This window comes from Vidua macroura, chromosome 5 (assembly GCF_024509145.1).
Source record: "Vidua macroura isolate BioBank_ID:100142 chromosome 5, ASM2450914v1, whole genome shotgun sequence".
Classification (NCBI taxonomy): Eukaryota; Metazoa; Chordata; class Aves; order Passeriformes; family Viduidae; genus Vidua; species Vidua macroura.
In genome coordinates this window covers 10,219,090-10,232,757 of record NC_071575.1, presented here as the reverse complement: position 1 = coordinate 10,232,757, position 13,668 = coordinate 10,219,090, and the positions used below count along the sequence as shown (strand labels likewise).

The window sequence follows — 13,668 nt, the reverse complement described above, 5'->3', positions numbered from 1 at the left end:
CAAATCCACATAGCTCGTGTAGGAAAAACAAAAATTGATATATGTGTGGGGAGTGTAGAAGGGAAAAAAAAAAAAAAAAGTCAGAAGTAAGGAAGTTTGTTGTTCATTTTTGTTTAAGAAATAAATTATTTTTCTGAGATGCTCAGCACCTACAGCTCTTCTGCCTGAAGGAATCCAGAATCCTACTTCTCTTGAGGGCCAGTGGTGCCTTTGGAATGCCTCCTTTCCATGCAGTGGTCATTTTCCTGATCAGACTTCTGACATATGTTTTAGATCTGAACATCTGGATTCAGATTCACTTATTCTATAATTAAGTGTATCCCCAGCAGGGACAGGGTTTTTGATAGAAGAAGTCTTTCCAAGAAAGCTATTATACCCCTTGTTATGGCAGTAACAGCCAGGTTTACTTTACTGTAATGTGTGTTTATTCTTTTCAGGAGACTCTTGCTGTCATCTCAAGTTGGACTTCTGTGGCAACATGTGCCTTAGACTGCTAAATTGTTCTAATACATCTCAGTAAAAGCAGTTGTAGGCAAGAGCATTTTAATGGTGATTTTTAAGTCTCTTTGAAGGCAGTGTGTGGAGAGTGTGATGGAGGGGAAGAGTCAAATGTTTATTTGAAGATGTGTTTGAATGAATCTTCCTACATAAATTTGCCAGTGTTAAGAAAGAGGGGCTCTGCCCCTTTTAGATCACAAAGGCATCTCAGTGGGGGATGGTTTTGGTAATGGAAAAAACAAAAAAGGTTCCAGTATGTGGTGGAGGAGGTAAAATAAACAAACACAATGGATGATTACTCCTCTCCATCAAGGCTTTTTTATCCTTGCGAGCTCAGTCAGTGGTCAGCATGTTAGCCAGCTGTCCTGGTTTAGGGCAAATTTGAGAGAAAACCTCTGAAGGGGAACGGCATCCTCCGAGTTTCCTTGGAGGGAAGGATGTTCCTTTCAGGCTTTTTCTCCTCTCCACCCCACTCCACAACTTCCAGAGCTTTTTTAAGTAGACCACTTCTTGCAGTGGTGCTGCTGTGCCTGCCACTGCAGCCTTTCTGAAGGAATATTGGAGGCCCCTTATGATTCTTAAGGTTGTCTGTTTAGAATGGACTCCCATTTTCTTATTTTTGATTTGTTTTTACCTTGCCTGCCAATGTGCATTTGTTTGTGCAAGGATAAATGTGTGTTACATGACTCAGAGCTGTGTTTTTCTTACCTAGCAGCTCCAGCAGTGTCTAGAGTTAGTTTGTTAAGCTGGGTAATTATCAGCTGGTTATGATTGTTCTTTTCTCTTGCAAGTTTACAGGTATATCTTAGAATCAAACAGAGCAAAAAAATCAGCTTTCAGGAAGCTGAAGTCAATCCATTTACCTACATGAGGAAGTGTGTTAGCATGTGCAAGCAGGTTCTGGAAAGTGTCCAGTAGTGCTGGAAATGGAACATGGATGCTCAGAAATCAGAAAATTACAGCTGTGAAAGGGGCTTGTCCAGCACTGCTGTGAGTGAGCAGATGTGTGATTGCACCTCCCATGCTTTTAATGTAGATCTTTAATTCTTACATTTTTCTGAATAAAAACTGGGAAAAGAGTACAACAGCCATGAGGTAACTGAAGCAGACTTCACAGTACAGTGTGCACAGTTAGTGAGGCAGGAGCCCTCGCATCATACCATAAATTTTTCCTGTTCTATCCCTCATTTGTTGGGCCAGAGATGATCCATGGCTGTGGATCATCTGAGGTAGGAGATAGGAATGCAAAACCGCCTGAACACTTGAAAAAAGTTCATTTTCTCTCTTGGAATAGCAGAACGTCTGAGTAGAATTATTTTTATTTAAACAATTTTTGTTTTACTCTATTGGTATTTCAGAGTAATTTTCTGAGGCAGCAATTTTCACTAGTTTCTGAAAGGCAACATCTGGGCTTTGGAACAATCTCTTTTCAGCTTTGAAAATCCTACCTCAAATTGCTTGTACGTTATAAATGTTCAAAATTTTTTTTGTGGTGTTTTTTTAGCATAATGGAAAGGCAATGATGTATTTTTTCCCTGTGATTTTATCCTCAAGTTCAGTTTGATTTTTCTTTCTTGGGGTCTCCAGGATTATTTGTTCCTGGGCCAAGAACGCACCTGTCACGAACAAACCCTCCAAGAAGGGCGGAGCATGCACATGGATGTGAACAAAAAAGAAAAATAAAAATTCTGGGCAGCTGGAATTAACCTGTTGGAAAGAAAGGGTTTACATCCATTAGAGACATTGCTGTGCTTAAGGTTTTTTTGTTTGTTTTTTTTTTTTCATATCCCCCCTCACCACACACGCAGATGCAAAACCTGTTTCACTGTGTGTGTAGCTCTTGAAGGTACACTGAGGCTTCAGTTCTGCTTCCACTAAACTTAATTAAAGGCCCAATATTTCTGTGATTCAAGTTTGTGTTGTCAGTGGTTATCTACTTTACTGGCATGATCAGTTTTGCCAGGAAAAATACAGGCCACCTGTGGATGGATGTGTTCATGTGTGCTTGTGGGTTTTTGCCTTTTTTTTTTTTTTTTTTGCAAAGTGCTGACACAGTGCAAATGTGGATGCAAGTGATTGTTGGAGTAGGAGCTACATGATAAGGTAGAATGATAGTGCAAATTCAGATGTGTAAACACCAGTGAGTACCTTGAAAATCATTTCATAAGTGCATATTGTAGATTTACAGGAAGGAAACACATGCAATATAAAGTTATTATTCTGAACTTAACAGTTGGGAAACTGAGAGTGAAGTGGGGAAGAAAAATAAACTTCTAAAAATTTCTGTATTTCTGGTTTGTTTGTGATTACAGACAAACTCTGCAGAGGAAGTGTTGCTTAGAAAATAGTTAAAATACCATTTTTTGAGTTTAAAATTTAGATAAAGATGAAAGGAGAGGGGGGTTGAAGCTCAATGGCTGTTTCTTTGGCACTCACATCAGACAGTGACATGGTGGAAGAGTGGGAAAAGCTATGTCATATTCTACCAAGATCTCACTCAAAATAATGGCTGCTCACACTGAAATCTGGGTGTCTTTTGAAATTCTTATTATTAATGTTGATTCTGCTGAAAGTAATGAATCATTTAACAATGCTTGAAGAAAGATTTTTGTTGGCTTGATTAGACAAATACTGCGAATGACAAAGAATGAAGAAGTTTTAATATTTACTAACTTTTCAAAATGAGTCCATGCTTCCTCAGATTTCTTTGTAATAAGCTGGTCACAACTGCCATAATTTTCAAGCTGTTTCAAGTCCTTGCCTTCATTTGTCTCAGTGGGAATTAGGTGTGCACGTCTGTGTGTGATGTGTGGATGCCTTGTGCAGCACAGCTCTCCCACTCAGTGTCTGCAGCAAGACTGACGACTTCCCTGTCATTTTCAGGTATTAGTTTGTACAGTGAAATCTCAAGGCTTGAAATCTCTAATTATTTGACTAGATCCTCTTTGTAGTTCAGCAAGCAGAAGAGTGGTGATTACCTGATGTCACAGTGATTGAGATAGTGCTTTCAGCAGTGAGCAGTTCCTAAAACTTTACATGAAAATAAAAGCAAAACTCTGCTATTTTTGTGGTGGCATGATGACAAATTTTGCATAATAATAAAAAGTATAATAAATAAATAAATATTAAAAAAGCAAGATGTATGAGGAGCTGAAGAGTCAGGGGAGGTACATTTCCGAAAGGTTGGGGGCTGGAAGGAAAGGAAGCCAGAGTTAATTTGAGGATGCACTGGAAAATAAATGAGCTTGTGGATTTAATTCAAAATCATCCAAGCAGAGTCTTTTGCATGAAAGAAGCCAGTGATCAGGCTCAGTTTACTTGAAACATCAACAATGACTGCATCCTGCTGTTTCAGAGTTTGTGCTGATAGATGCTTATCGTCCTTGACACGGCAGCACCGCCGTTGTGTGTTCGGTGCCGTAACTGTGCCATCACTGTGTGCCTCTCCTGCTTTTGAGAAGTGCTCAAAACTCACAGGTTTTGAAGTTTGAGCTCTTAGAAACACGCTTTTCAGAAACTAAAATCTCATCATGTAGTTCCTGGTTCATAAACGTCTCACTGGATTTTTGGCTCTTTTAACTGATCTACAGATCAGTTCAGATCAGAAAAACAAAAGGGTGATGAAGTTGACAGGTACCAAACAAAAATCATGAGAACACAGGTTCTCCTGCTGAAGCTGATTTTGAATGTGTGTCCTGGGAAATTTACTGTAGCAAATGATGAGAATGTTCAACATGAACTTTTTTTGACAATGGATTTTTACTAGACTTGATTTTACAGTAGTTTTTTTGTGCATAAATTCCTTGCAAGTGCAAAAAAATGGAGATGATAAAATTCCAGTTGGTGGCATAGAATTTTTAGAAAGTGGTTTTTGGTTTTTTTTTTTTCAATTTTCTAATACAAAAGGGTTTTGTTAACATTTTCTTGAAGGACACTTATAACAACTTTATTATTTGAGAGTTTCTAATCTTGTCAAATTGAAACAATTTATTTACGATTGGAACTTGGAGCAGTAGCTTTTCTCAAAAAACAGTTTCCACAGCAGGTGGAATATCAGATTTATGAGCCGGGCTGCTGATACTACACTATACTTTAAAATGAATTGGGAATAAAATATTCCATTCCCATTTTATATTTGGAATCCTCTAAACTGGGGGACTGTCCAAAATTGTTCAAGCTACCCCATAAAGAGAGGAACTCTGGAAAGCCAAAGGGAGAAGGTGGGCCGGGTAAAATGGAAATTATGGGGTGCCCCTAAGCATAGGATTACTTGTGGCAGCTCTAATAATAGACAGCTGCACAGAAATGTTACTCAGATTATGCTGTAGTGATCTTGGTTTGTGTTAACAAAGTTGACTCGTTCACCAGAACCACCTTTGAATAGCACAAGTTATTCGTAGCATAGGTGTACTTTAAAAGATAACTGATTGATATGATCTTAGAAAGTAATAATTAACAGATTATTCCACCTCAGTGTGAGTGACAGATGAGAGCACGTTTCATGCACAATTTTTACTGATTAGCAGATTATAGACTTTTGCTTCTTTTTCCTTTTTCTTTTTTTTTTTTTTTTTTTTTTTTTTTTTTTTTTTTTTTGTCTTAATTGTAGAATTACTTCAGTGAAGAATTCCAAACCAGGCTGTAAATGACTCAAAGATATTGCCAAATGAAGTCTGTTTTTAGTGGTATGTGTAGAAACAAGTCAGGCTTGCAGTTCCCAGTGGGACAGTGTGTGGGAGTCTGCCACCCTTACTCATGTTGAGTAATACCTTATTACACAAGTAATCTTGTCAAAATGAATAGAGTTGGTTTTTTTTAAGGTACTAGTTATTCAGTGTACATAAATAATGAATTACTTCGGGGCCAAAGCAGAATGGAAACCGTTGTTAGTGTTAACTGGCACCTCTTGCCAGGGCTGTGTGTAAGGAGAGATCATTGTTTCAGTAAACCTGGGAAGAAGAACTGTTTTATCCACATTAAATGTGGTCAGGGACGAGGCAGATGCATTGCTGACATTTTGAATGAGCTTGTGTTTATGCATCTATACATATTTGTGTGTGTGTGTGTACGCTTATACGTTAGATATATGTGGCAGTGCTGCTGTCTGTAATCATAATTATTTCCTGTGGAAAGGCAGTCTGCAGCTTTCCAACAAGTACTGTAATTAGAGGTAAATATTCCTGCAGAGAGTCAGATTGAATCCCATTGAAGTTTTTGGACTGCTTTAGCACTGAGTATTTGATTTGGACTCAGGCCGTGTTCAGGAGCAAATTCCTGGTGCTGCTGGTACTGGGCTGGTGCTCCAGGCTGCTGCTGGTCTGCTCCTCTGCTCCCATCCCTGACACACAGGGCTGAGGGATCTAAACTCTGCCCAAGAGAAAGCCTGGGTTTATGGCTGCCAGAGGAGCTCAAGAGGTGAATATTTTCATGCCCATTCAGAAACTGGCTGAGCGACTCCAGTCAGGCGCTGTCACGCCTGGTTATGGTGAGAAAACAACAATGCCTCTCTTGATAAGGGGGGGAAAAGGAAAGTCTTGCACAGTCAGAGCTTTGACATACAATTTAAATCATCTTTCTACATCCTGTGGACTTGGAGCTGTCAGAGAGGCAAAGCCTGTGTTTGAATGGAAAAGCTTTTTATTTCTTTAAAAAGTGTACCAGCTATAATTATCCATAACTTTGCAGGCCTGTTTTAATGCTGTTTTATAATTACAGGTCTTAATGCTAGATTATAGAAAGTCATTTATAAATAGTCAGAACAGAGGGACTTGGGGAGTTTTTAACCTGTAGATTGCTGTGGGTTGTGTGATTGCTGTGACGGGATTTTGCCTTTGTATGTATGGGGTGAGCTGTGTAATGATTGATGAATCCCTTAATTAACTCCCAACATGTTAAGATTTATGGCCTCATATCTTTTTCTCCTGACACATCTGTGTTTGACACTTTGGAAGACATGGATAAACCCCTTCTCCAAAAGCTTTTGTAGGTATCTGAAATGTTTCTGAGGTATTTTGCTTAATGTAACAAGATTAGAATTTTATGACATAAAATTTATTAAATTTTATGGCACGAACGATCGAATTGGAAAGGATGCAGGTTGTGTGCTAGAGGGCACTATCTCCTTGAGTACTGAATACCACTTCAGATTTATTTTGGGAGTACAATCATGGATGAAATGAACCGAAACCAATGAACAAATGGAGATGTAGTGGGGGGACACTTAAGTGAGGTTCTGTTAAAAATAGTAATAATAAAAAAAATATATAGCTATGGAAGGATCACTTTTGTGAGACACTGAATTCAAGGGAAAAAGCAAACAAGAAAAATAGTCATATTTAGCAGCCTGAAATTATTTGGATGGAACCAATAAGTGTAGGAAACAATTCATGTGGATGTAGTGTAGCTCTTATTTGCTCCAGTGGGAAAATCCAGCCATGCTGTAGTCAGTGCAAAAACTCTGAGATCAATAGACACAGGTTATCAATTTAAGCCTACCAAGAGTCTGTTACAAATTAAAGGACATAAAGAAATATTTGGAGAAGCTGTTGTAATATGAATCACATAAAATATTTGTTGGATAAGAGTGAGTTAGAACAATGAAGTTTTTACTTCCCTGAAAAAACATTCTTGCTACCAGGAAAAGCATTTATTTAATGAAAATTTAACAAAAAAAAGCATGTTTGGGTGTTTTTAACTGCAGTTTCTGCATATTAAGAAGCCTCTCTGAAAACAGGTCTCTTCACAGGGAACAGTATCAAACTTGAATTCATCACCAGAACTAAATCTTCAGTTCTATCCAAACCACTGATAAAATAAAATATGGAGATGCATTTCCTCATTCTGGTGTGTCTGTGGAATGGCTTGGTACAGCCTTTGTCTGGTGCATCAGAACCTTGCAGATTTAGGTTCTCTAAAATATTACTACCTATCTGTTTTTATTCAGTAGAAATGATTAATGACATTTCAAAATGCAGTTGTTCTTTAAACAGTTAAGTTGCAACAGATTTCATCTGCCGTGACACTACCTTTGGAATCTGGTGCACTGTACTGCTACTTTTCTGAGTTACATCTTAGGGTTTTGGGTTTTTTTTAATCCTATCCATAAATTGATGCTTCCTGTTCCATTGTAAATCCTCTTTCAGAGTGATGTGATTGAAAACGGTTCAGAGTTTAAATTTGAGGAAAAGACCTTGAAGTCACGTGAGCTGTGAGCTGTTGTGTTTTATCACTGAGGGTAGATCCAGGATGTTTGCAGTCCTTTGTTAGGATGGGATAATTCCAGTACTTCATTAGGTCTAGATCTGTTTAAAAGAGCTCAGTTTCAGATAATGTTGCTACTCAGAATTTAGTTGTTTCCCTTCCCTTGTGATGGGAACTTCCCTTGCCTTGTGATGAGAACTCTGCTTTGCATCTTAGATATGGAATCTGTTAAGACCTGGTATTAGCTCAGTAGGATAAACAAGATTTATGAAAAGAAGAGGATTAGAGGATGCATGGTGTGGGGCATGTCCATTTTGGGAAATGTACCAATCAAGCTGTAGAAATAATAAAAGACATTTGTAGATTACTTTTTCTTGTTTCATGTTTTCTATTTGGGAACCTCTCAGGGATTTGATCCTTTGCTACTATAGACTTGGATAGTTACTCTCCTTTAGGAAGACATTTCCAAAAGTAGATGTGTCTCAATTAATTTATTTAAATATTCCATTTTCTTGTGGAATTTTCCTAGATGCTCATAAGGAGTAAGAAATTTCTGTGAAACTGATTTTTGCCTGACTCAGGCTGGCTACGGACAGAGCTGCCTGAAAACAAATTGCATTTGATGTCTGAGCTGTCCAGGTTTGTGTATCCATTTCTTTGGGTGTCCTTGGAAGACTAACACAGATTAAAGCCTCAACTTTTCTGCTTTAGCCATTTTAGTAATTTGTTGTTAGTCTTCTAGGATGGTGATGGGCATGTGGCTTGTAATTTTAACTGGATGTTTTAGAAACAAAAGGTAAAGTTTCTTCTACTCCTTTTGCTTTCACTTTAGTTTGGTCTACAATCCAGCTTGTAGGTTTTCATTTTAGATCAAAAGCAAAATAATCTCTGTTATTGCAAGTGCATGGAGGTGGACACCTCTATTATCCTCCTTGTCTGTTTATATAAATTCCCTGCAGAAAATTATTTCATCCCTGTTGGGAACAGTGACAAGCAGAAGATGATGATCTGAAACTCTATATTCGCATATAAAGTTAACAGAAGAGCTTTATTTCAGCATGATGTTCAAACTTCCCTTGTGAAGCAATGTGACAGAATCTGTGTTATTCTAGGTTAACAGCAGTAGGAGTTCTTGACACAGTCTGAGTGTATAATATATAATCCAAATCATCAATACAAAGCAAGGCATCTTCTCTCTCTGTAATTTATTGTCAGAGTGAATTGCAGTGGAGACTTTTGTGCATGGCTTACAATATTTTCAGTCATTTTATCAAATATAAATGTTCTAAAGTATAGAAAACTACTGTGGAAAATTGAGTAATGATCTTGTGTCCGTCCCTTTTTGTTTGCCAAAATTGAGACAACTGCTTAGTGCTGATTTTCAGAGAGATTTTGTAAATGCTCAGGCTTCTATTAAAGTAGTGTTAAAATGAGTAACCAAAAAACTTAAATTCAATAGCAAGTGTCGATCTTAGTGCAGTACAATGCAAAATATGAATAATTCACATTAACTTTAGAAGGGAGTTGTGTGGTTTCTGCAGAAGGGTTTGAGATCTGTCACATCAAACATAGCTGTAAAATGCTGGATTCAGTGGGCTAGTAGAAAACTGCCAGTAAGAGTCTATCTGGTGATCTCTGTCTTTGTACATATGCTTTGCTGCAGACATGTAGGTGGGAAAGCCTAGAAGACAGAATTCAGGTAGGATGTATGAAGTGTTAGTCTGTTGGACTAAGTCAAGCATTAATAGAAAATACAGATTGGTTCTCTAATAGGTGGTGTTCAGAACAGGCAATGTGCAGCTGCATATAGGTTCTGGTAGGGATTTTTTTGTCTTGGTTTTTGTTGTTGGTTTTTCTGTTTTTTTCCTTTTTTTTTTTCTTTTTTAATATAATCTAACTTGGCTCAGGAGGCAAGGCTCAAAATGAGATCATTGGAAGCAAAATAAGGCTTAACAAAGGGCTGTTTAAAGTCACTGTTTGTTTTCAGACCCAGTTGACTGCTGCTAAGAACCATTCCATGCTCAATATGCCAAATTGTATGGACATGCTCCACCTCACAGCAGCCCCACACATGGTTCAAGAGGCTGCTGGGCCTCTGAAATGCAGTCCTTTTAACTGTGGAGTGGGAAATAAAAAATGGGGTAATTCTCATTATAAATACAAGATTTTTGAGGAGGAGTAATATTACTTCAGCCCCTTCTTTTAACTTTTGCATACAAATAGTCTTCAGTTTCTTTGTTGATAACTTTATTTATTTGTTTTTCCTGTGAAACATTTCCCCATTTTTCATTTCTTCTTTTGGCTGTGCCTGGAGGGTTTCTTCTCATTCTGCTCCTTGCAGATTCCCCTGGTTATCACGGGGGCCATCCATGGATGTACCCTGATTTTCATGGACAAGGTTGCTGTAATTAATCCCAGAATTTGTCTGCATTTTAAGACTTCACTGTACCCCTCTCTATTTTGGAGACCAAGCTGGAAGTGTTCTGGGTTCTGTAAGATTTCCAGTAGTGCTTGTCTTGAATGATACTTTAATCTGCCCATGATTTAGGTTACTTTCAGTGTTTCTAAAAGTTGAAGATAAACATGTCCTATCAGACATTATCAAAAACTTCACAATGTAGGCCTGAATTTCAAGTCAATATTTCTGTGTGGTTTTTACAATGTGTGCTCTAGGTATCTTCCTTGTGTATCCTTTTTTTGTGTAGCTACAGATACAAATTACGTTTTCATGTTTTTTTGTTTTTTTTTTTTTCTGATCTAGCTAGAGATAGGAATAATTTGGTATATAGCTGGGAAGATTTGGTAGTAGATCTGCATTCAATCCTGATCTTTGTTCAAAGCCCCTGACTTTATGTTGTCAAAAAGCTTAGGTTATTAACGTCCAAATCTTTAATTACTTAACTATACCAGATCTGCAAACCTGGAAAGATCCTTGCAACATGACTGTAACACTCAGTTGCTCACATGGGTGAAATTTTGTAAACACAGACGTTTTGGCTTGCTAGCAAGTTCTTTTATTGTATTGTATTTTATTTTACTTCTTTTTTTTTTTTTTTTTTTATCAGTTGTGGTCGATAATGAGATGCAGATGATTATTCCTTAAAAGCTAAGTTGACAATAGCTTGTACCGGGAGACAGTCTATCTTCATAGAGTCCCTTGCAAATGCAAAACTAGATGGGTATTTTTTAAAAGGAATTGCATTTCATTATGTGCCTTAGGTGAATTTTCATGTTTAAGAAGCCAGAATACAAGAGAGTGCTATATTAGTGTATTATTCTCACAACAAACAAGGCACTGTTCTGTTGCTACCTGCTTGGCCATTGTTCCCAATTGTGTATGCTTTGCAGTGGTATTTGGATGCTTTCCTGCTCTCTGCCAGCACAAAAAAGGCATTTCTGTTACAATGGCCCCTAACCACACAATGACGGCATTAAGGATTTATTTGGAGGTTTCATTATTTTCTCCTCTTTTGTTCCTTCCAGGATGTCTTCCAAGCGACCAGCCTCTCCGTATGGGGAAGCAGATGGAGAGGTAGCCATGGTGACAAGCAGACAGAAAGTGGGAGAAGAGGAGAGTGACGGGCTCCCAGCCTTTCACCTTCCCTTGCATGTGAGTTTTCCCAACAAGCCTCACTCTGAGGAATTTCAGCCAGTTTCTCTGCTGACGCAAGAGAACTGTGGCCATAGGACTCCCACTTCCCAGCACAACACAATGGTAGGTTTGCTTATGCTCTATTGTGCTTACATCCATTCTCTGAGTTCTGCCTCTGCAGTGGTTTGGCATCCAGATCTGTACTTTATGGAGTGTACAATGCACAGCCACACGTACAGAACACGCCACAGTCGTGTGTCAGCTCTGACCTGGCTGGGCTGCCTCTGCCCTCCACCACAAATGCTAAATCACTCTCGGTGCAGACTTCTCCTCACCTTTGCCTGATGGCATTTAGGGTGCTAAAAATTGGTTAGCTGCACTGAAGTGAGTTGGAAATGTATGTGTTCAGCAAACGGGTTTGGAACACTCGAAGTGAGAGTCACGTTTGGCATGGAGTCTGAAACATCACCCTGATGCCAAGTTTGTGCAACAGTAAAGCATGAAAGACTGTATAAAGGGTAAAAAAAAAAAAAAAAAAAAAAAAAAAAAAAAAAAAAAAGAAACTGAATTTTGATGACTTTAAAACTTACATCTGATGTGTAATTCACGTCACAGATACCCACAGTAAAATTTACCGTGCTTATGAAATTAAATCATTGTACTGCTTTTTGGCTTGTGAATTTCCACTCTACAGCTGACGCTGAGCACTTAATTCATGGCATGCAGCAGGCCAGGGGAAGCCCAGAACTGGCTGTATCTTAAAGAACACAAAACAATGTTCTTGCTAGTACTGTAGTGTCACTGTTACGAGTTTGGGCCCTTCCCATGGAGTATTGGTACATTTTCAGAAAGGCTGAAGGGTGCAGGGGAAGGAGCCCCAGGACTGAGGCACTTGGACAAAGCTCTGTTGTGAACATGCTTGCACGGCCCTTGCCTATTTACAGACTAGCTGTAACTTTTCTGTTAGGCCCCCACTTTGACTAGGGCACTGGTAATTTCTCTAGAAGGGAAGATAATAAGTGGACCTGCATATTTGAAGGCTTTTAAAAAGGCATTGCAAAATAGGTGATAGTGTATTCTCATAAAAGCCTGCAAGAGCTCCACAGTGGTATTTAAGCCCTTACAGCTCATTATGCATATGTAACAAGCCCTAAGTAAAAAGCCTTAGGGATTATTATTTCTCATAGGACCAAGTCACTGGATATTCACTGAAGCTGCTCTCCTAGTCAGAATAACTCATTGATCCTGATCCATTTTCCTTCCTTTTTTGGGCTAATGCTTAAGCTCAGACAGTGGTTTGGAATACATAATTTTAGTTTGTGTTATTGCAACTTTACATGAAGAAAGAACATCACTGGAGAAATTACTCATGGCAGACAATGTCATTATCTTTTTTGAGCTTGTTTATTTCTCATCCTTTATCTTATGTATTATGGAGATGAAATTCATTAATGTAACAGTTCCAGCCAGTGGGATGTTAGGGTATGTAACTAATGTATGGGCTTTGCTATATTGTGGCCTATTTTAAGAGAGTGTTTTGAAGATAAAGAATTGTTTCTGACAGCATTTAAGTCAATAGATAAACTTACGATGGCACCAGTAGTGTAGAATTGGACACTAATGAAATAAAACCATACTGCTTTCTAAGGAGCCCAGCAGGAATATTTCAGCTACACCTCACTGGAACATTCAACTGCTCTTTAACTGATTTTAACTAACTTCTCTGCTTCTTTGTTCATTTATAGTTTTTTAAAAAAGAGGTTTAGCTGATCATCTAGTGTAACTTCCTGCTCTGAAGGCTCCATTTAATGTGATGTCAAAACAGCGTTTTCTGTCTTTTTACAGTACAAGATACTGAATCATGGGGTGTTTTAGATAGTTTTGCTGCAGTGACACACTGCAGGCTTACCTGAGGCAGTGTTTAGGGGGTTGTGAGGGTCTAGTTTTGTCTTCGTACATGTTTAAGAATATTGCCAGTCTGTATGAATGTAACATTTTAGTAGTATCTCTCTTTTAGTGAGCACTGTATTGTAAAAATCATCACTCAGGTAGTTCAGGAAGGATGTAGCCTATGTGTCTCCAGAAGGAAGGTCTAAATGAGTAAAATAGGCATAATCATTCCCTCTGCTGTTGTGGTATGTAGTTATCAGAAGGAAATCACTGGATAACATTTAGATTACTTCAGTTCGTGTGCTTAGCAGTGAAAAAAATCATTCCCAAAGGGCAATCACTTTCTAACATTGCAGAGGACATTTTTGTACTGTTTCAATTGACATTCTGTTGTTTTGTCATCTCTGGGAAGCAGATCCAGGTGTGTGCAGGTGTGCACACCACACCACAGATTGCAGCCTGATAGAGTTTTGTTGATAAAGCTCCAG

General features: G+C 38.4%; 1 protein-coding gene across 7 annotated transcripts in view; it reads left to right on the top strand.

Annotated features, from left to right (window-relative positions):
• Positions 1 to 13,668, top strand: part of SOX5 (SRY-box transcription factor 5) — a 611,216-nt gene that overhangs the window by 350,611 nt on the left and 246,937 nt on the right. For 5 of the 7 annotated variants that reach the window (XM_053977622.1, XM_053977623.1, XM_053977621.1 and 2 more), the window contains one exon: positions 11,182 to 11,413. In XM_053977622.1, the coding sequence (XP_053833597.1) occupies positions 11,183 to 11,413 (231 nt within the window). In that variant the 5' untranslated portion in view covers position 11,182. The remainder of the gene's footprint in view (positions 1 to 11,181; positions 11,414 to 13,668) is intronic. The other 2 variants (XM_053977626.1, XM_053977625.1) reach the window with 1 other exon arrangement.